Below are 20,823 nucleotides of genomic sequence, written 5' to 3' on the forward strand. Positions count from 1 at the left end.
TAAACATAATACAGGGAAGGGCTGGACTCAAAGGGAATCAGGTACATATGCAAACCCAGGGGGCCAGGGCACTTCTCTGAAAAACCAGATTTTCTGGTTTCTTGATTGTTCCCAATCACCTCCAACTCCTTGCCTTTTTGCATTTCAATAGCCCATCAGAACTTCCAGATCTGAAATAAAGGGCTTTTCTTTAAATAGTCTATACTGGGCCCTTTTTCTTTTTTCTTTTCTTTTCTTTTTTATTTTTTTAATCTTTTTCTCTTTTTTTAAAAAAAAAAAAAAAAAAAAAACTATTCAAAGTAGCCCATTACAGAAAGCCTAAAAGACTTTCAGTTTGGGCCCAGGCAAAAGCAGAGATAAGATAGCTCTGAGAGACAAAGCAATAAGTCTAGTGGCAGAGAAAATTCATTAAAAATGAAAACTTCCCCAAGAAAAGGGGGGCATGGCCCAGCTCCAGTGGCAGCCCTCCTTTGGGGAACTCAGACCCCAGGGGCTGGAATTCAGAAACCAGCTTCAGTCAGCCACACCCCCAACAGGGTCAGTGTCACTGGGAGAACTAAAGGGCCATACCTCCTCACACTGGTGGGTGAGCTGCAGGTTGGCAAGTGCCACCTGCTGGACAGGAGAGGAAAAGCACAGAGTCTCAAGGCCTCAAAGGAGGGTTTCATTTCCAAGGAAACTCCATACCCTTCTCCTGAGACCTGGGCCTCTCTGGACTTGGAAAACCTAACTGGGATTGACCATATCTGAGGAGACGCTTACACAAAAAGGCCACATAGAGGCAGGGCAAGAAACAGAAAAACAAGAGTTGAAAAACTCCAAATAACTAAATACAATCTAAGTTAGAGGCCTAGAATAAACTGAACTAACCACCAAAGGTTAGAGAACAAAACCAACCAACAAGAAAACCCTAGGTAAAAGAGTGAAAATGAGCTCCAGAATAAATGAATCAAGAAAGTCAGATGCCTAGACAGCTCAAGATAACAAGCCATACTAGGAAACACAAAATGTGGACCAGCCAAAAGAACAAACTAATAGTTCAACTGAGATACAGGAGTCAAGGAAACTAATGCTAAATCAATTCAATGAACTGAAGGAGGAACTAATTAAAGATATTCAAACAAATCTCCTAAATCAATTAAAAAGTCAATGAACTGAGGGAAGATATAGCAAAAGAGATGAAGGATATAAGGAAGACGCTGGCTGACCATAAAGAAGAATTCATTAACTTGAAAATACAAATGGCAAAACTTGTGGGAATGAAGGGCATAATGGAGGAGATGAAAAAGACAATGGAGGCATACAACAGTAGATTTGAACAGGCAGAAGAGAGGATCAGTGAATTGGAAGACCAGACATCTGAATTCATACACACAAAAGAAGAGATGGTGAAAAGCATAGAAAAATACAAGCAGGGTCTTAGGGAGCTGAGTGACAACATGAAGCACACCAGTATATGTGTTATGGGTATCCCAGAGGGAGAAGAGAGGAGAAAGGTGGCACAAAGAATAATAGAAAAAATAATCACTGAACATTTCCCAACTCTTATGAAAGACAGAAAATTACAGATTCAAGAAATACAGCACACCCCAAACAGAATAGATTCCAATAGACCTACTCCGAGACACTTACTGATCAGATTGCCCAATGTCAAAGACAGAGAGAGAATTATGAAAGCAGCAAGGAAAAACAATCCATCACACACAAGGGAAGCTCGGTAAGACCATATACAGATTTCTCCACAGAAACCATGGAGGCTAGAAGACAGTGGTATGATCTATTTAAGATACTGAAAGAGAAGAACTTCCAACCAAGAATTCTATATCTGGCAAAACTGTCGTTCAAAAATAAGGGAGAGAAAAACATTTTCAGACAAACAGACACTGAGAGAGTTTGTGAATAAGAGACTGGTGCTACAAGAAATGCTAGATGGAGTGCTACATGTTGATAGGAAAAGACAGGAAGGAGAGAGAGGTTTGGAGAAGAGCATAGAAATGAAGATTATCAGGCAGGGTAAAAGGAGAGAGAGGGAAAAAATAATACATGACATATAAAATCCAAAAGACAAAATGGTAGAAGAAACTACAGCCCTTACAGTAATAACACTGAGTGTTAATGGATTAAAATCCCCAATAAAAAGACATAGACTGGTAGAATGGATTAAAAAGCAGGACCTATCTATATCCTGTCTGCAAGAAACTCACTTTAGACACAAGGACAAAAATAGACTGAAAGTGAAAAGTTGGAAAAAGATATTTCCTGAAAACAGCAACCAGAAAAAAGTGGGAGTAGCTATATCAATATCAGAAAAATTAGATTTCAAAAGTAAAACAATTAAAACAGACAAAGAAGGACACTATATATTAATAAAAGGGTTAATTCATCAAGGAAACATAACAATCATAAATATTTATGCCTCAAGCCAGAGTGTCCAAAAATTCAAGAGGCAAACCATGAGAAAACTGAAAGAAGTAGATGACTCTACAACAATAGTTGGAGACTTCAATACACCACTCTCATCAATGGATAGAATATCTAAACAGAGGATCAACAAGGAAACAGAGATATTGAATTGTATGATAAATGAACTAGACTTGACAGACTTTTATAGAACACTACACCTCACAACAGCAGGATACACATTTTTCTCAAGTGCTCATGGAATATTCTCTAGGATAGACTACTATATTCTCTAGGATAGGGTCACAAAGCAAGTCTTAACAAATTTAAAAATATTGATATTATAAAAAACTCTTTCTCAGATCATAAAGGAATGAAGTTGGAAATAAATAACAGACAGTAGATTGTAAAATTCACAAATATATGGAGACTAAACAACACATTCTTAGAAAACCAGTGGGTAAAGAAAGAAATTACAAGAGAAATTGGTAAATACCTTGAGGCAAATGAAAATGAAAACAAAACATATCAAAACTTATGGGATGCAGCAAAGGCAGTACTGAGAAGGAATTTATTGCCCTAAATGCCTATATTAAAAAAGAAGAAAGAGTAACATTGAGGAATTAACAGTCCACCTAGAAGAACTAGAGAAAGAACAGCCAACTAACCCTAAAGCAAACAGAAGTAAAGAAATAACAAAGATTAGAGCAGAAATAAATGAAATGGAGAACAGGAAAACAGAGAATCAACAAAACCAGAAGTTGGTTCTTTGAGAAAATCAACAAAATTGATGGACCCCTAGCTAGGCTAACAAAAAAAGACAGAGAGAGAGAGAGAGAGAGCAAATGCAAATAAATGCAATCAGAAATGGGAAAGGAAACATAACTACTGACCCTGCAGAAATAAAGGAGATAATGAGAAGATACTATAATCAACTACATGCTAATAAACTAGACAACTTACATGAAATGCACAACTTCCTAGAAAAGCATAAACAACCAACATTGACCCAAGAAGAACTAGACAACCTCAACAAACCAATCACAATAAGGAGAATGAATCAGTCATCAAAAAGCTCCCAAAAAACAAAAGCCCAGGACCAGATGGCTTCACATGTGAATTCTACCAAGCATTCAAGAAAGAATTAGGGAGGCGGGGCAAGATGGCAGACTGGTGAGCTGTATGTTTTAGTTACTCCTCCAAGAAAGTAGGTAGAAAGCCAGGAACTGCGTGGACTGGACACCACAGAGCAATCTGACTTTGGGCATACTTCATACAACACTCATGAAAATGTGGAACTGCTGAGATCACTGAAATCTGTAAGTTTTTGTGGCCAGGGGACCCGCACCCCTCCCTGCCAGGCTCAGTCCCGTGGGAGGAGGGGCTGTCAGCTCCGGGAAGGAGAAGGGAGAACTGCAGTGGCAGTCCTTATCGGAAACTCATTCCACTGATCCAAACTCCAACCATAGATAGACTGAGACCAGACACCAGAGAATCTGAGAGCAGCCAGCCCAGCAGAGAGGAGACAGGCAAAGAAAAAAACAGCACGAAAAACTCCAAAATAAAAGCGGAGGATTTTTGGAGTTCTGGTGAACATAGAAAGGGGAAGGGCAGAGCTCAGGCCCTGAGGCTCATATGCAACTCCCGAACAAAAGCTGATCTCTCTGCCCTGTGGACCTGTCCTTAATGGCCCTAATTGCTTTGTCTCTTAGCATTTCAATAGCCCATTAGATCTGTGAGGAGGGCCCTTTTTTTTTTTTTTAATCCTTTTTTCTTTTTCTAAAACAATTACTCTAAGAAGCCCAATACAGAAAGCTTCAAAGACTTGCAATTTGGGCAGGTCAAGACAAGAGCAGAACTAAGAGAGCTCTGAGACAAAAGGCAATAATCCAGTGGCTGAGAAAATTCACTAAACACCACAACTCCCCAAGAAAAGGGGGGTGTCCACTCACAGTCATCATCCTGGTGGACAAGAAACACTCCTGCCCATCACCAGCCCCATAGCCCAGAGCTGTGCCAGACAACCCAGTGTGAAGGAAGTGCTTCAAATAACAGGCACTCACCACAAAACTGGGCGTGGACATTAGCCTTCCCTGCAACCTCAGCTGATTGTCCCAGAGTTGGGAAGGTGAAGCAGTGTGAATTAACAAAGCCCCATTCAGCCATCATTTCAGCAGACTGGGAGCCTCCCTACACAGCCCAGCAGCTCAGAACTGCCCTGGGGGGACGGCACTCACTTGTGGCATAGCACAGTCATCCCTCAACAGAGGACCAGGGGGTGCACAGCCTGGAAGAGGGACCCACTTGCAAGTCTCAGGAACAATACGCCAATAGCAAGGACTTGTGGGTCAGTGGCAGAGACAAACTGTGGCAGGACTGAACTGAAGGATTAGACTATTGCAGCAGCTTTAAAACTCTAGGATCACCAGGGAGATTTGATTGTTAGGGCCACCCCCCCTCCCTGACTGCCCAGAAACACGCCCCATATACAGGGCAAGCAACACCAACTACACACGCAAGCTTGGTACACCAAGTGGACCCCACAAGACTCACTCCCTCACTCACCACAAAGGCTAAGCAGGGGAGAACTGGCTTGTGGAGAACAGGTGGCTCATGGATGCCACCTGCTGGTTAGTTAGAGAAAGTGTACTCCACAAAGCTGTAGATCTGATAAATTAGAGATAAGGACTTCAATTGGTCTACAAATCCTAAAAGAACCCTACCAAGTTAAGCAAATGCCAAGAGGCCAAAAACAACAGAAAATTATAAAGCATATGAAAAAACCAGACGATATGGATAACCCAAGCCCAAGCACCCAAATCAAAAGATCAGAAAAGACACAGCACCTAGAGCAGCTACTCAAAGAACTAAAGATGAACAATGAGACCATAGTACGGGATACAAAGGATATCAAGAAGACCCTAGAAGAGCATAAAGAAGACATTGCAAGAGTAAATAAAAAAATAGATGATCTTATGGAAATTAAAGAAACTGTTGACCAAATTAAAAAGATTCTGGACACTCATAGTACAAGACTAGAGGAAGTTGAACAACGAATCAGTGACCTGGAAGATGACAGAATGGAAAATGAAAGCATAAAAGAAAGAATGGGGAAAAAATTGAAAAAATCGAAACGGACCTGAGGGATATGATAGATAATATAAAACGTCCTAATATAAGACTCATTGGTGTTCCAGAAGGGGAAGAAAAGGGTAAAGGTCTAGGAAGAGTATTCAAAGAAATTGTTGGGGAAAACTTCCCAAATCTTCTAAACAACACAAATACACAAATCATAAATGCTCAGCAAACTCCAAGTAGAATAAATCCAAATAAACTCACTCCGAGACATATTCTGATCACACTGTCAAACATGGAAGAGAAGGAGCAAGTTCTGAAAGCAGCAAGAGAAAAGCAATTCACCACATACAAAGGAAACAGCATAAGACTAAGTAGTGACTACTCAGCAGCCACCATGGAGGCAAGAAGGCAGTGGCATGATATATTTAAAATTCCGAGTGAGAAAAATTTCCAACCAAGAATACTTTATCCAGCAAAGCTCTCCTTCAAATTTGAGGGAGAGCTTAAATTTTTCACAGACAAACAAATGCTGAGAGAATTTGCTAACAAGAGACCTGCCCTACTGGAGATACTAAAGGGAGCCCTACAGACAGAGAAACAAAGAAAGGACAGAGAGACTTGGAGAAAGGTTCAGTACTAAAGAGATTCGGTATGGGTACAATAAAGGATATTAATAGAGAGAGGGGAAAAATATATATGACAAACATAAACCAAAGGAAGATGGCTGATTCAAGAAATGCCTTCACGGTTATAATGTTGAATGTAAATGGATTAAACTCCACAATTAAAAGATATAGATTCACAGAATGGATCAAAAAAAAAAATGAACCATCAATATGTTGCATACAAGAGACTCATCTTAGACACAGGGACACAAAGAAATTGAAAGTGAAAGGATGGAAAAAAATATTTCACGCAAGCTACAGCCAAAAGAAAGCAGGTGTAGCCACATTAATCTCAGATAAAATAGACTTTAAATGCAGGGATGTTTTGAGAGACAAAGAAGGCCACTACATACTAATAAAAGGGGCAATTCAACAAGAAGAAATAACAATCATAAATGTCTATGCACCCAATCAAGGTGCCACAAAATACATGAGAGAAACACTGGCAAAAGTAAAGGAAGCAATTGATGTTTCCACAATAATTGTGGGAGACTTCAACACATCACTCTCTCCTATAGATAGATCAACCAGACAGAAGACCAATAAGGAAATTGAAAACCTAAACAATCTGATAAATGAATTAGATTTAACAGACACATACAGAACATTACATCCCAAATCACCAGGATACACATACTTTTCTAGTGCTCACGGAACTTTCTCCAGAATAGATCATATGCTGGGACATAAAACAAGCCTCAATAAATTTAAAAAGAATGAAATTATTCAAAGCACATTCTCTGACCACAATGGAATACAATTAGAAATCAATAACCATCAGAGACTTAGAACATTCACAAATACCTGGAGGTTAAACAACACACTCCTAAACAATCAGTGGGTTAAAGAAGAAATAACAAGAGAAATTGCTAAATATATAGAGACGAATGAAAATGAGAACACAACATACCAAAACCTGTGGGATGCACCAAAAGCAGTACTGAGGGGGAAATTTATAGCACTAAATGCATATATTAAAAAGGAAGAAAGAGCCAAAATCAAAGAACTAATGGATCAACTGAAGAAGCTAGAAAATGAACAGCAAACCAATCCTAAACCAAGTAGAAGAAAAGAAATAACAAGGATTAAAGCAGAAATAAATGACATAGAGAACAAAAAAACAATAGAGAGGATAAATATCACCAAAAGTTGGTTCTTTGAGATCAACAAGATTGACAAGCCCCTAGCTAGACTGACAAAATCAAAAAGAGAGAAGACCCATATAAACAAAATAATGAATGAAAAACGTGACATAACTGCAGATCCTGAAGAAATTAAAAAAATTATAAGACGATACTATGAACAACTGTATGGCAACAAACTGGATAATGTACAGGAAATGGACAATTTCCTGGAAACATATGATCAACCTAGACTGACCAGAGAAGAAATAGAAGGCTTCAATCAACCCATCACAAGCAAAGAGAGCCAATCAGTCATCAACAATCTTCCCACAAATAAATGCCCGGGGCCAGATGGCTTCACAGGGGAATTCTACCAAACTTTCCAGAAAGAACTGACACCAATCTTACTCAAACTCTTTCAAAACATTGAAGAAAATGGAACACTACCTAACTCATTTTATGAAGCTAACATCAATCTAATACCAAAACCAGGCAAAGATGCTACAAAAAAGGAAAACTACCGGCCAATCTCCCTAATGAATATAGATGCAAAAATCCTCTACAAAATACTTGCAAATCGAATCCAGAGACACATTAAAAAAATCATGCACCATGACCAAGTGGGGTTCATTCCAGGCATGCAAGGATGGTTCAACAAAAGAAAATCAATCAATGTATTACAATACATTAAAAATTCAAAAGGGAAAAATCAAACGATCATCTCAATAGATGCTGAAAAACATTTGACAAAATCCAACATCCGTTTTTGATAAAAACACTTCAAAAGGTAGGAATTGAAGGAAACTTCCTCAATATGATAAAGAGCATATATGAAAAACCCACAGCCAGCATAGTACTCAATGGTGAGAGACTGAAAGCCTTCCCTCTAAGATCAGGAACAAGACAAGGATGCCCGCTGTCACCACTGTTATTCAACATTGTGCTGGAAGTGCTAGCCAGGGCAATCCGGCAAGACAAAGAAATAAAAGGCATCCAAATTGGAAAAGAAGAAGTAAAACTGTCATTGTTTGCAGATGATATGATCTTATATCTGGAAAACCCTGAGAAATCAATGATACAGCTGCTAGAGGTAATAAACAAATTTAGCAAAGTAGCGGGATACAAGACTAATGCACATAAGTCAATAATGTTTCTATATGCTAGAAATGAACAAACTGAAGAGACACTCAAGAAAAAGATACCATTTTCAATGGCAACTAAAAAATCAAGTACCTAGGAATAAACTTAACCAAAGATGTAAAAGACCTATGCAAAGAAAACTACATAACCCTACTAAAATAAATAGAAGTGGACCTTAAAAGATGGAAAAATATTCCATGTTCATGGATAGGAAGGCTACGTGTCATTAAGATGTCAATTCTACCCAAACTCATCTACAGATTCAATGCAATCCCAATCAAAATTCCAACAACCTACTTTGCAGACTTGGAAAAGCTAATTATCAAATTTATTTGGAAAGGGAAGATGCCTCGAATAGCTAAAGACACTCTAAAAAAGAAAAACGAAGTGGGAGGACTTTGAAGCTTATTATAAAGCCACAGTTGTCAAAACAGCATGGTACTGGCACAAAGATAGACATAGAGATCAATGGAATCAAATTGAGAATTCGGAGATAGACCCCTAGATCTATGGCCGACTGATCTTTGATAAGGCCCCCAAAGTCACTGAACTGAGTCATAATTGTCTTCAACAAATGGGGCTGGGAGAGTTGGATATCCATATCCAAAAGAAAGAAAGAGGACCCCTACCTCACACCCTACACAAAAATTAACTCAAAATGGACAAAAGATCTCAATATAAAAGAAAGTACCATAAAAATCCTAGAAGATAATGTAGGAAAACATCTTCAAGACCTTGTATTAGGTAGCCACTTCCTAGACTTTACACCCAAAGCACAAGTAACAAAAGAAAAAATAGATAAATGGGAACTCCTCAAGCTTAGAAGTTTCTGCACCTCAAAGGAATTTCTCAGAAAGGTAAAGAGGCAGCCAACTCACTGGGAAAAAATTTTTGGAAACCATGTATCTGACAAAAGACTGATATCTTGCATATATAAAGAAATCCTACAACTCAATAACAATAGTACAGACAGCCCAATTGTAAAATGGGCAAAAGATATGAAAAGACAGTTCTCTGAAGAGGAAATACAAATGGCCAACAAACACATGAAAAAATGTTCAGCTTCACTAGCTATTAGAGAGATGCAAATTAAGACCAGAATGAGATACCATCTAACACCAATTAGAATGGCTGCCATTAAACAAACAGGAAACTACAAATGCTGGAGGGGATGTGGAGAAATTGGAACTCTTATTCATTGTTGGTGGGACTGTATAATGGTTCAGCCACTCTGGAAGTCAGTCTGGCAGTTCCTTAGAAAACTAGATATAGAGTTACCATTCGATCCAGCGATTGCACTTCTCGGTATATACCCGGAAGATCGGAAAGCAGTGACACGAACAGATATCTGCACGCCAATGTTCATAGCAGCATTATTCACAGTTGCCAAGAGATGGAAACAACCCAAATGTCCTTCAACAGATGAGTGGATAAATAAAATGTGGTATATACACACGATGGAATACTACGCGGCACTAAGAAGGAACGATCTCGTGAAACATATGACAACATGGATGAACCTTGAAGACATAAAGCTGAGTGAAATAAGCCAGGCACAAAAAGAGAAATATTATATGCTACCACGAATGTGAACTTTGAAAAATGTAAAAGAAATGGTTTATAATGTAGAATGTAGGGGAACTAGCAATAGAGAGCAATTAAGGAAGGGGGAACAATAATCTAAGAAGAACAGATAAGCTATTTAATGTTCTGTGGATGCCCAGGAATGACTATGGTCTGCTAATTTCTGATGGATATAGTGGGAACAAGTTCACAGAAATGTTGCTATATTAGGTAACTTTCTTCGGGTAAAGTGGGAACATGTTGGAAGTAAAGCAGTTATCCTAGGTTAGTTGTCTTTTTCTTACTCCCTTGTTATGATCTCTTTGAAATGTTCTTTTATTGTATGTTTTTTTTTTTTAATTTTTTTCTTCATACAGTTGATTTAAAAAAAAAAAAAAAAACAAGGAAAAAATATGCAGAGCCCCCTTGAGGAGCCTGTGGAGAATGCAGGGGTATTGGCCTACCCCACCTCAATGGTTGCTAACATGACCGCAGACATAGGGGACCGGTGGTTTGATGGGTTGAGCCCTCTACCATAGGTTTTACCCTTGGGAAGACAGTTGCTGCAAAGGAGAGGCCAGGCCTCCCTATAATTGTGCCTAAGAGCCTCCTCCCGAATGCCTCTTTGTTGCTCAGATGTGGCCCTCTCTCTCTAGCTAAGCCAACTTGAAAGGTGAAATCACTGCCCTCCCCTCTACGTGGGATCAGGCACCCAGGGGAGTGAATCTCCCTGGCAACGTGGAATATGACTCCCGGGGAGGAATGTAGACCTGGCATCGTGGGACAGAGAACATCTTCTTGACCAAAAGGGGGATGTGGAAGGAAATGAAATAAGCTTCATTGGCAGAGAGATTCCAAAAGGAGCCGAGAGGTCACTCTGATGGGCACTCTTACGCACAATTTAGACAACCCTTGTTAGGTTCTAAAGAATTGGGGTAGTTGGTGGTGGATACCTGAAAATATCAAACTACAACCCAGAACCCATGAATCTTGAAGACAATTGTATAAAAATGTAGCTTATGAGGGGTGACAATGGGATTGGGAAAGCTATAAGGACCACACTCCACTTTGTCTAGTTTATGGATGGATGAGTAGAAAAATAGGGGAAGGAAACAAACAAACAGACAAAAGTACCCAGTGTTCTTTTTTACTTCAATTGCTCTTTTTCACTTTAATTATTATTCTTGTTATTTTTGTGTGTGTGCTAATGAAGGTGTCAGAGATTGATTTAGGTGATGAATGTACATCTGTGTAATGGTACTGTGAACAATCGAATGTACGATTTGTTTTGTATGACTGCATGGTACGTGAATATATCTCAATAAAATGAAGATAAAAAAAAAAAAGAAAGAATTAATACCAATCCTGCTCAAACTCTTCAGAGAAAATTGAAGAGGAGGGAAAGGTATCCAATTCATTCCATGAAGCCAACATCACCCTAATACCTAAATCAGACAAAGATACTTCAAAAAAAAAAAAAAAATTATAGACCAATCTTTTTAAAGAATATACATGCAAAAATTCTCAACAAAATACTTGCAAATCGAATCCAGCAGCACATTGAAAGAATTATACATCACGACCAAGTGGGGTTTATTCCTGGTATGCAAACCTGGTTCAACTCAAGAAAATCAATTAATGTAATACACTACATCAATAAATCAAAGCAGAAGAACCACGTGATCATCTCGATCAATGCAGAAAAGGCATTTGACAAAATGCAACATCCTTTCTTGATGAAAACACTACAGTGGAGAGGAATAGAAGGGAATTTTCTCAATATGATAAAGGCAATATATGAAAAACCCACAGCTAACATCATACTCAATGGGTAGTGTCCGAAAGCTTTCCGTCTGAGATCAGGAACAAGACAGGGATGCCCACTGTCACCAATGTTATTCAACATTGTGGTAGAATTTCTAGTAGAGCAATTAGGCAAGAAAAAGAAATAAAAAGCATCCAAATTGGAGAAGAAGTAAAACTTTCACTCTCTGCAGATGCCATGATTCTATATGTAGAAAATCCAGAAAAATCTACAGCAAAGCTATTAGAACTAACCAATGAATACAGCAAAGTGGCAGGCTACAAGATCAACATGCAAAAATCTGTAGTTTTCTTATACACAAGTAATGTGCAACAAGAGGAAAATATCAAGAAAAAAATTCTGTATACAATAGCAACCAAAAGAATCAAGTATTTAGGAATAAACTTAACAAAGGCCACAAAAGACCTATACAAAGAAAATTACAAGAAACTGCTAAACAAAATTGAACAGGACCTTAAAAAAATGAAAGAACATATCATGTTCATGGATTGGAAGACTAAATATAAATAAGACGTCAATTCTACCTAAACTGATTTATAGATTCAATGCAATACCAATTAAAATCCCAACAACTTACTTTGCAGAAATACAAAAACCAATAACCAAATTTATTTGGAAGGGCAAGGTGCCCTGAATAACCAAAAATATCGTGAGAAAGGGGAACGAAGTGGGAGGTCTCACATTGCCTGACTTTGTAGCATACTACGAAGCTGCCATGCTCAAAACAGCATGGTACTAGCATAAAGACAGAGATATTGACCAATGAAATAGAATTGAGTGTTCAGAAATAAACTCTTGCATCATTGGATGACTGATCTTTGATAAGGCAGTCAAGCTAAAGCAAGTGGGACAGAGCAGCATCTTCAATTAATGGTGTTTGAAAACTGGATATCCATTTCCAAAAGACTGAAAGAGGGCCTATAAGTCACACCTTATACAAAAATTAACTCAAAATGGATCAAAGATATTAAACATTAGCACTAAGACCATAAGACTCTTAGAAGAAAATATAGGGCAATTTCTTAAAGATCTTGTGATAGTAGGTGGTTTCCTAGACCTTACACCCAAAGCGTGAGCAACCAAAGAACAAATAGACAAATGGGATCTCCTGGAAATCAAACACTTTTGCATATCAAAGGACTTTGTCAAAAAAGTCAAAAGGCAGCCTACACAGTGGGAGACAATACTTGGAAAACACGTATCAGATAAGGGTTTAATACCCCGAATATATAAAGCAATCCTACAACTCAACAACAGAAAGACAAACAACCTAATTAAAAAAGGGGAAAAAGACAAAGACAGACACTTTTCTGAAGAGGAAATACAAAGGGCTCAAAAACATATGAAAAAATGCTCAACTTCAGTGGCTATTAGGGAAATGTAAATCAAAACCACAGTGAGATTTCATCTCACACTTATCAGAATGGCCACTATCCAAAAAACAGAAAATTACAAGTGCTGGAAAGGATGTGGAGAAAGAGGCACACTTATGCACTGTGGGAATGTGGAATGGTGCAACTACTCTGGAAGGCAGTGTGGCAGTTCATCAGGGAGCTAAGTATAGATTTGCTATATGACCCAGCTATTCCATTACTAGGTATATACTCAGAGGAACTGAAAGTTAAGACATGAATGGACATTTGTAAACTGATGTTTCATTGCGGCATTATTCACAATAGCCAAGAGATGGAAACAGCCCAAATGTCCATCAAAGGACTAGTGGAATAACAAACTGTGGTACATACACATGATGGAATACTACGCAGCTGTAAGACAGAACAAAGACATGGAACATATAATAACGTGGATGAATCTTGTGCACGTTATGTTGAGCAAAGTTAGCCAGAAACAAAAGGACAAATAATGTATGGTTTCATTAATATGAACTAACATTAATGTGCAAACTTTGAGAGTTAAAAGCTGTTAACACAGGCTACCAGTAGATAGAAGAGGGTAGAGATCAGGCATTTGATGCTGAAGGACTACAGAATGTTCAGTTGGCTTGATTGTGTAAACTCAGAAATTGATAACATAATACTGTGTGATGGTAGCACAACATTGTAACTGTACTGAACAAGGATGTCTATGAATAAAGCTGAAAGAGGTGGGCTAGGAGCATGTGTGACACCTGGGGTAAAGATAGAAGGTAAAGACTGGAACTGTTTAACTTAACAAAAACTGGAGTGGTCAAAGATTGTGACTAAATATACAAATATAAAACTGTTCTTGCATGTGGGAGAACAAATGAATGTCAACCATGCAGAGTGTTGGAAAGGGGATGGTAGTGGGGAAAAAATATAATCAAAGCAGACTGGAGTCTATGGTCAACAGTAACACTGCAATACGCTTTCATTAATTGTAACAAAGGCAATCTACCAAAGCTAAATAGGTATGAAAGGGGGATAAAAGGGAGGGATATGGGATTCTTGGTAGTGGTGGTGTTGTCTGATCATACTATCATATTGTATTGCATGGTATTTTATTTTTCTTTTTATTATCTTTTTTATTATTTGTTAAAAAACTTTTTTTTGTAGTAATCAATATGTTCAAGTGCTGACTGTGGTGATAAATGCAAAACTGTATGATGATACAATGAACAACTGATTGTATACTGTGGATAATTATATGGTATGTGAATATAGCTCTATAAAATTGTATGGAAAAATATAAACAGGGATAAAAGTACTGGAGAAAACATGGAGAGAGGGATGCATATATTTACTGTTGGTTAGGAGGCAGAATGGTATAGCCTTTCTGGAGGACAGTGGGGTGGTTCCACAGGAAGCTAAGCATGTGGGTGCCATAACGTCCTGCAACCTCATTAGGGGGCATTTACTTGGAGGATCTGAGAGCAGGAACATGAATGGACACTTGCACACTGGTGTTTATGGAGAGAGTATACATGATTTACAATGGATGGAGGTGGCCTAAGGGTATATCAACTGAGGAACAGAATGGTGAACTGTTGTGTGTGCATACAATGAAACACTGAGTTACTTTGAGAAGGAGTTGACGCTGTGAGACACTCAAGGAGGTGAATGGTACCCGTAGACGGTATTTTCAGTGAACTGCGCCAGAAACCAAGGCAAACACTATAATGCCTCACCAATATGGACTAACTACAATGTGTAAACTCAGAATTGAACCTTAGAGCACAGCTTATCAGGGGAACACTAGATTGTAAGCTCTTACAGCAGTCACATCTATTCCTGAACTGTAACGTCTGTCTCCAGATTCCGAGATTCCTTTGTGTATAATCTGATTGATCCCTGGAACTTTGGGTATCTGTGTGACACCTGAAACTCAGAGCTAGAACTTGGCAGATATGAATGTCAGTATTAGCACATATAGTAACTATTAAAAAAGCTGAAAAAAGAATCCAGACTTCAACTAGTGGTACGAATGAAGCAGATGGGGACTAGGGCAAATCTGGCCAAAGGGTAAAGGGCAATACTGACTGTGTTTTAAAACTTCAAATTCCATGTGAGACCAAGGGAAGAGATGTCTAGTCAGTGCAAGATCTATATTTCCTAAACCATTTAACTCGCACAATTTGTTCTAATAACATAATTACATGGAACTTTTAACAGGAAATGAGACCTGGTAGGTTTGCATAGGTTAGTGTGAAATAGCGACACTAATATTGGACAGAGGGTATAAATATATATGCAGGGGCTCCCTGAAGAGCTGGGGGAAAATGCACAGGTGTTGGGCTTCCTCACCTGGATGGTTGCTGATGTTCTCACAAACATTGAGGACTGGCAGTTTGATGTGCTGAGCCCTCTATCTTGGAGCTTGCCCTTGTGAAGCTCATTGCTGCAAAGGAGAGGCTAAACCTGCTTAAAATTGTGCCTAAGAGTTTCCCCCTGAGTACCTCTACGTTGCTCAGATGTGGCCCTCTCTCTCTTTAGCTAAGACAACTCGGCGGGTGAACTCACTGCCCTCCCCTCTAGGTGGGATCTGACTCATAGGGGTGTAAATCTCCCTGGCAACGTGGAATATGACTCCAGGAGATGAATATGGACCAACATCGTGGGACTGAGAACATCTTCTTGACCAAAAGGGGGATGCAAAATGAAACAAAATGAAAGTTTCAGTGGCTGAGAGATTCCAAATGGAGTCAAGAGGTCACTCTGGTGGGCATTCTAATGCACTATATAGATAACCCTTTTTAGGTTTTAATGCACTGGAATAGCTAGAAGCAAATACCCAAAAGTATCAAACTGCAACCCAGTAGCCTTGACTCTTGAAGATGATTGTATAGCCATGTAGCTTACAAGAGGTGACAGTGTGATTGTGAAAGCCTTACTGATCATACTCCCTTTATCCAGTGTATGGATGGATGAGTAGAAAAATGGGGACAAAAAACTAAATGAAAAAATAGGGTGGGAGTGGGGGTGTTTTGGGTATTCTTCTTTACTTTTATTTTTTATTCCCATTTTCACTTTTTCTGGTAAAAGGAAAATGTTCAAAAAATAGATTGGGGTGATGAATGCACAACTATATGATGTTACAGTGAACAAATGATTGTACACTTTGGATGACTGTACGGTATGTGAATATATCTCAATAAAACTGAATTAAAAAAAAAGAAAACGACATATTCAATCCATCCTGTCGGGAAGAAATTGAAGATGGCTGGACATGAAGGACAAAATCCAGTTATAACTGTCCTTCTGGAATACCCAGAAGATTATTTTAGTTTGAGCAAATAATATTAACTGAGGAGAAAGGAATGGTGTCTGTTTGATGGAGAGAAAAGTTGGCCTGAGGGCAGGAGATAAAGTTGGGAATTGGAGGGTTCTCAAAAGCAGGCCTCTGGGAAGCATTTAATGCTTAGTTTACCTTACCTTGGTCAATAAACAAAATTATGCTTAGTGAATTATTGCAAATCATTTCTCTCACAAATACTACATCCCTTTAGTTTTTGTTGTTTTTCTCAATACTACAGTTAAGGCTCAGTTGTACAACTGTTTTGTTTAGAAAGTGAAAGATTGCACTATAAAGGAAAATGAAATATACCTATTCAAGTAGATGCTTAAATTACCTCCTTAAAAAAAACATTTTTCTTAAAAGGAATTAATTTCTTAATGTAAACCTTCAATTTTTCTTTTATACAGTCCATTTGGGAAACATAATAAGTAAGAGAGGGAAAACCTATTTTTGTTGGAAACATGAGCTTTTTTTTTTCATTTTAACTTAATGAGAAATCATTTATTCTTTGGATTTATGAGCATATTTTACATTTTCTGGTTAATACATCGAGTGTATAATGTGAGAGTTCCCTTAAGTACACACAGGTTAAACTCAGCTAACACACTATATTCAGCTATTTAGACAAATGTCACTTTTAATATCACAACACATACATATACTTTTTTTCATTGACAGAGGAACATGCCTTTCAAAAAATATTTTATTAGATCAAACTTTCTTATTCTCAAGAAAACTTTTGGTTCTTTAATATAATTTAATATGCCTTTTAAAATTCTGTTTGATAAAAGCATTGGTACATTATAAATACCTGTAAAGAAAATATAGTTTAAAATTCCAAGGGAAATATTTAATGTTTCCTCTCATACATTTTCACAAAAATCCACACAGGCACTACGAAAGACTGACAATAAAAATATTTTGCATCTGAACAATATACTCCAGGTTGGAAACAATCAAACACAATTTTATTTCACTATTAAAGCTTCTCTAGAGTGAAATTTTGGCTACAACCCAATGAGTTGATCAGCATTTTAACCAGGAAAAGTTACTGTTAGAAAGGATTAATAAGAAAGTGCCATACATTTAGCACTGGATTAGGAATGCGGAAAGGAAGAGTTTTAGTCCCAGGTCTTTCATTTGTTACCATTTATTGATGTTTTTGGACCTCAGTTTTTGTTTTTGTTTTTTTTACTTGAAATTTACTTGAAAATTAAACTCCTAATGTTCTGGTCTTTTTCAACTTTAACACTTTTTGATATGCTACAATATTCAACATTCTACACTTTACATGAAACAATGTGAAATTTCTAAGGATGAGATACTGTATTTCTTTTAAGTGAACAGCCTCTGGGCTCTGCAAATACTCTCCTTCTGCACAAATTCAAATGGTAGGATAGGGAGCGAATGTTTGCCCCACCACACTTCAAGCCAAAACAGGTGACAGTCCCTAGTGCCTTCTTGGAACAGCTCAACGTCAAGTGTGGCCTTCTGTAGTTCCAACTTTATGGAAGGATTGCAAACAACAGACTCAATGGGAAAATGCCGGCATTAAAAGTGACTAGGCCTTGGTGAGCACAGAGAGAGCGGGAGGCTAGGGAGTTGGCAATTAATTGGATTAGTACAAATCACCATCCAGTTGAGATTAATGAATATGTAAAACTAGATTTCAGGGCTACTTCCAGGGGCCTAAAATACCTTTATGTCTCCCTATAAATTCAACCTAACTGAACTAGATCATGGCAAATTCTCATAATTATTGATGATTGTACAGATCCTGCCTGAAAGAAATTGAGGATGTTTCTTTCCACAAAGACATTTAAACTTTGCGCACATTCTTGTAGTGCAGGGGTGTGCAAAATCAAATGCCTATGGGATCCTGACAAGTAACAAGTAAGGTGGCCCTGTAAGGTAGCATGCAGCAGGGTGCCGCAGGGGGTGCCTCCTCTCTAACCAGGTTAGGCAGCCACTGCTCAGCTCCAGCTGTCGCCATGAGGAAAGATGGGCCTGAGAACCAGGTTTCTATGCAAAATCTCATTTTTTCAATTTTAACTCAAATTTTTAAAACATTCTGCCTACCAAACAAAATCTGTTAGAGAGACAATTGAGGCCTGTGGATTGCCAGTTTGTGTCCTCTGATTTCAAGATTGGAAGTGATTCGGTGAACATTTGGATACTATCAGCTGCTCAGGTTGGAGAACAGTCTTCAGGGTCAAGAAATGAACTTAGTTTCAAAAATCCAGGAAAACCTGTTCTAAGGTACAAAGCTTAAAACACAAAAATACCAAAACAAACAAAAGCTCCCATTGGTTCTCCACATTATGAATGTATTCCTGTTACTTACATTGGTGCTCCTCATTATGAATGGTTTCCTGTTATTACTGTTTAAAACAAAAGTGTGACTAGGTATTTGCCAAGCCCCAACTAAAATTTGTTCTGAGAAAGTGGCATAAATTAGTTCTCTCAATATTTAGTTTGTGGCTGAGAAAGGAGGCAGGTAAGGAACACTTCAGAAGAAGGGCCATGAGAGTAAGATTTGAGCACCCAGCATGTGTCACAATCATCTTTGGACCCACGGAGACCTCTGCATGGTACACCAAGCAAATAGGAACATTCTAAAGCTGCTCAAATCAGATAACACAAATTTCAAGGTCTAAGATCATCCAGCTTTTCCCCAAATGACAAGACTGCTACCCCTTGAATGAGTAGTGCTTTGAAGTAGAAAGACCACAGGTCTAACTGTGAATTCTGTCGTGAGAGGCTTTCTAAACGCTTCCTTGGCATCCATATTTGAAGAACCCTTTGGCAAAGATGGAACAAGCTACAGCAACAGGTTTCTTTCTCTCTTTTTCTTTGCAGTTTAGTTTTCCAAATCAATCTATTGCCCAAGTTTTGCCTTTCCTTTTGAGAAATGAAATGAATGGGCCCAAGGAGGCATTCTTGGGTGGTGTGAGGAACACATGTGAATTGTGACTCCATAAAGAAGAAACCCATTACTTGTGCAGGCAGCGAAGATGGATTTTGAAAGTGCTATGATCAATTCAGAGAGATAAATTTCCTTCTTGAGCTCATCCCCTTCAAATGTACAGTTTGAGGAGAAAAAGTATCACAAAAGATATAATAACCATAAGGGTCAATGACAAAACAACCACTTCAGACACAGGCAAAATTTACAGGGCAGGAAGAAGTATGAATATTTCCAACTCAGGACCTTATTTCAATTTTCCTCATTCAAAATGTCCACCAGAGCTTGAAGCAGACGGTCATCTCTATGTTTGTAAGGTTTTGTGTTATAAAAAACATCGACATAGTCATTATACAGACTATCCTCGGAGTCTTTAAGCTGGGAAGGTTTGTTCAGCTTTTCCAGGGCTTCATAGAAATTTTTGTAGGGGATGTTAAGCTTTGCACTTGGAGACTTCTTTGGTGACTGCTTTGGAGGCAAGTTTTTGCTGAAAGCACTTTGAAGAAGCCGCAGCATGGCCTCAGAAGTGGCTCCCTCCATCATCTCCTCCCTTCTGCCCCCCACGCTGCCACTGCTGGGGCTTTTGGACACCTGGGGGTTCTCATTCAGGCTCGCAAGTGTGGGCTGCTCCTAAAACACAGAATGCCACCATCAAAGGGAGGAAGGTTCATTATTTACCAAAATGCATGCTGGTTGCAGCCCTAACACATGTCTAGTGCCTGCCCCTTGAGAGGCAGTGGGGGCAGCAGAAAGAGCCTGAGGTTCAGAGTTATACATCCTTGACAAGCTTTTTAATCTTCCTGAACCTCACCTGTAAAATGGGAATCAGAATACCTCCATTTCCTGGTGGCTTTGAAGATAAAACTTGACAACGTACGTAAGTGCTCAGGACATGGCGGTCTCCTTCACTCATCAGCACTGCTGTAGTTGAATCCATTTTTGTGGAGGAGATGATATTAAAATAGTCAATGACTCATACAGAAGGCAACACTAAATGCTGCTGTGGCAGAGCAGGGTCCACGAGACACCTTGTCCTGTCAGGAGCCATGCTTTTAGCTGCTGACTTGTAAGGATGGGTCAGGGGGAGATTGGAGTGGTGACTAGGTGGGAGGGAACTGAGTGATCTGAGAAGTGGCTCACTGTCAGCCACCGTGGAAATATTTCAATACTTTGTGTACTGAATTGTGTAATACCTCTTAAAAAATCACAAGGGAGAAACACCCACCAGGTTACCCCACCTCCAGTAGGGTAAAGAAGACCCCATGACTGTAGTCCTGGAAAGAAGCTGCAATAAAGAGTATAAATGGGGCCAGAATCTGAGCTGAGGCCTTTCCACAGATAGTTTACACA

At 38.7% G+C, this 20,823-nt stretch overlaps 1 protein-coding gene across 1 annotated transcript in view; it reads right to left on the reverse strand.

The window, feature by feature from the left end:
• Positions 1 to 17,051: 17,051 nt before the first annotated feature.
• The window catches only part of PCSK1 (proprotein convertase subtilisin/kexin type 1), a 38,141-nt gene continuing 34,369 nt past the window's right edge, over positions 17,052 to 20,823 (reverse strand). Inside the window, exon 14 of the mRNA XM_037801439.1 lies at positions 17,052 to 20,103. Coding sequence (XP_037657367.1) covers positions 19,726 to 20,103 — 378 coding nt within the window. The 3' untranslated portion in view covers positions 17,052 to 19,725. The remainder of the gene's footprint in view (positions 20,104 to 20,823) is intronic.

This window comes from Choloepus didactylus, chromosome 13, assembly GCF_015220235.1.
Source record: "Choloepus didactylus isolate mChoDid1 chromosome 13, mChoDid1.pri, whole genome shotgun sequence".
Classification (NCBI taxonomy): Eukaryota; Metazoa; Chordata; class Mammalia; order Pilosa; family Megalonychidae; genus Choloepus; species Choloepus didactylus.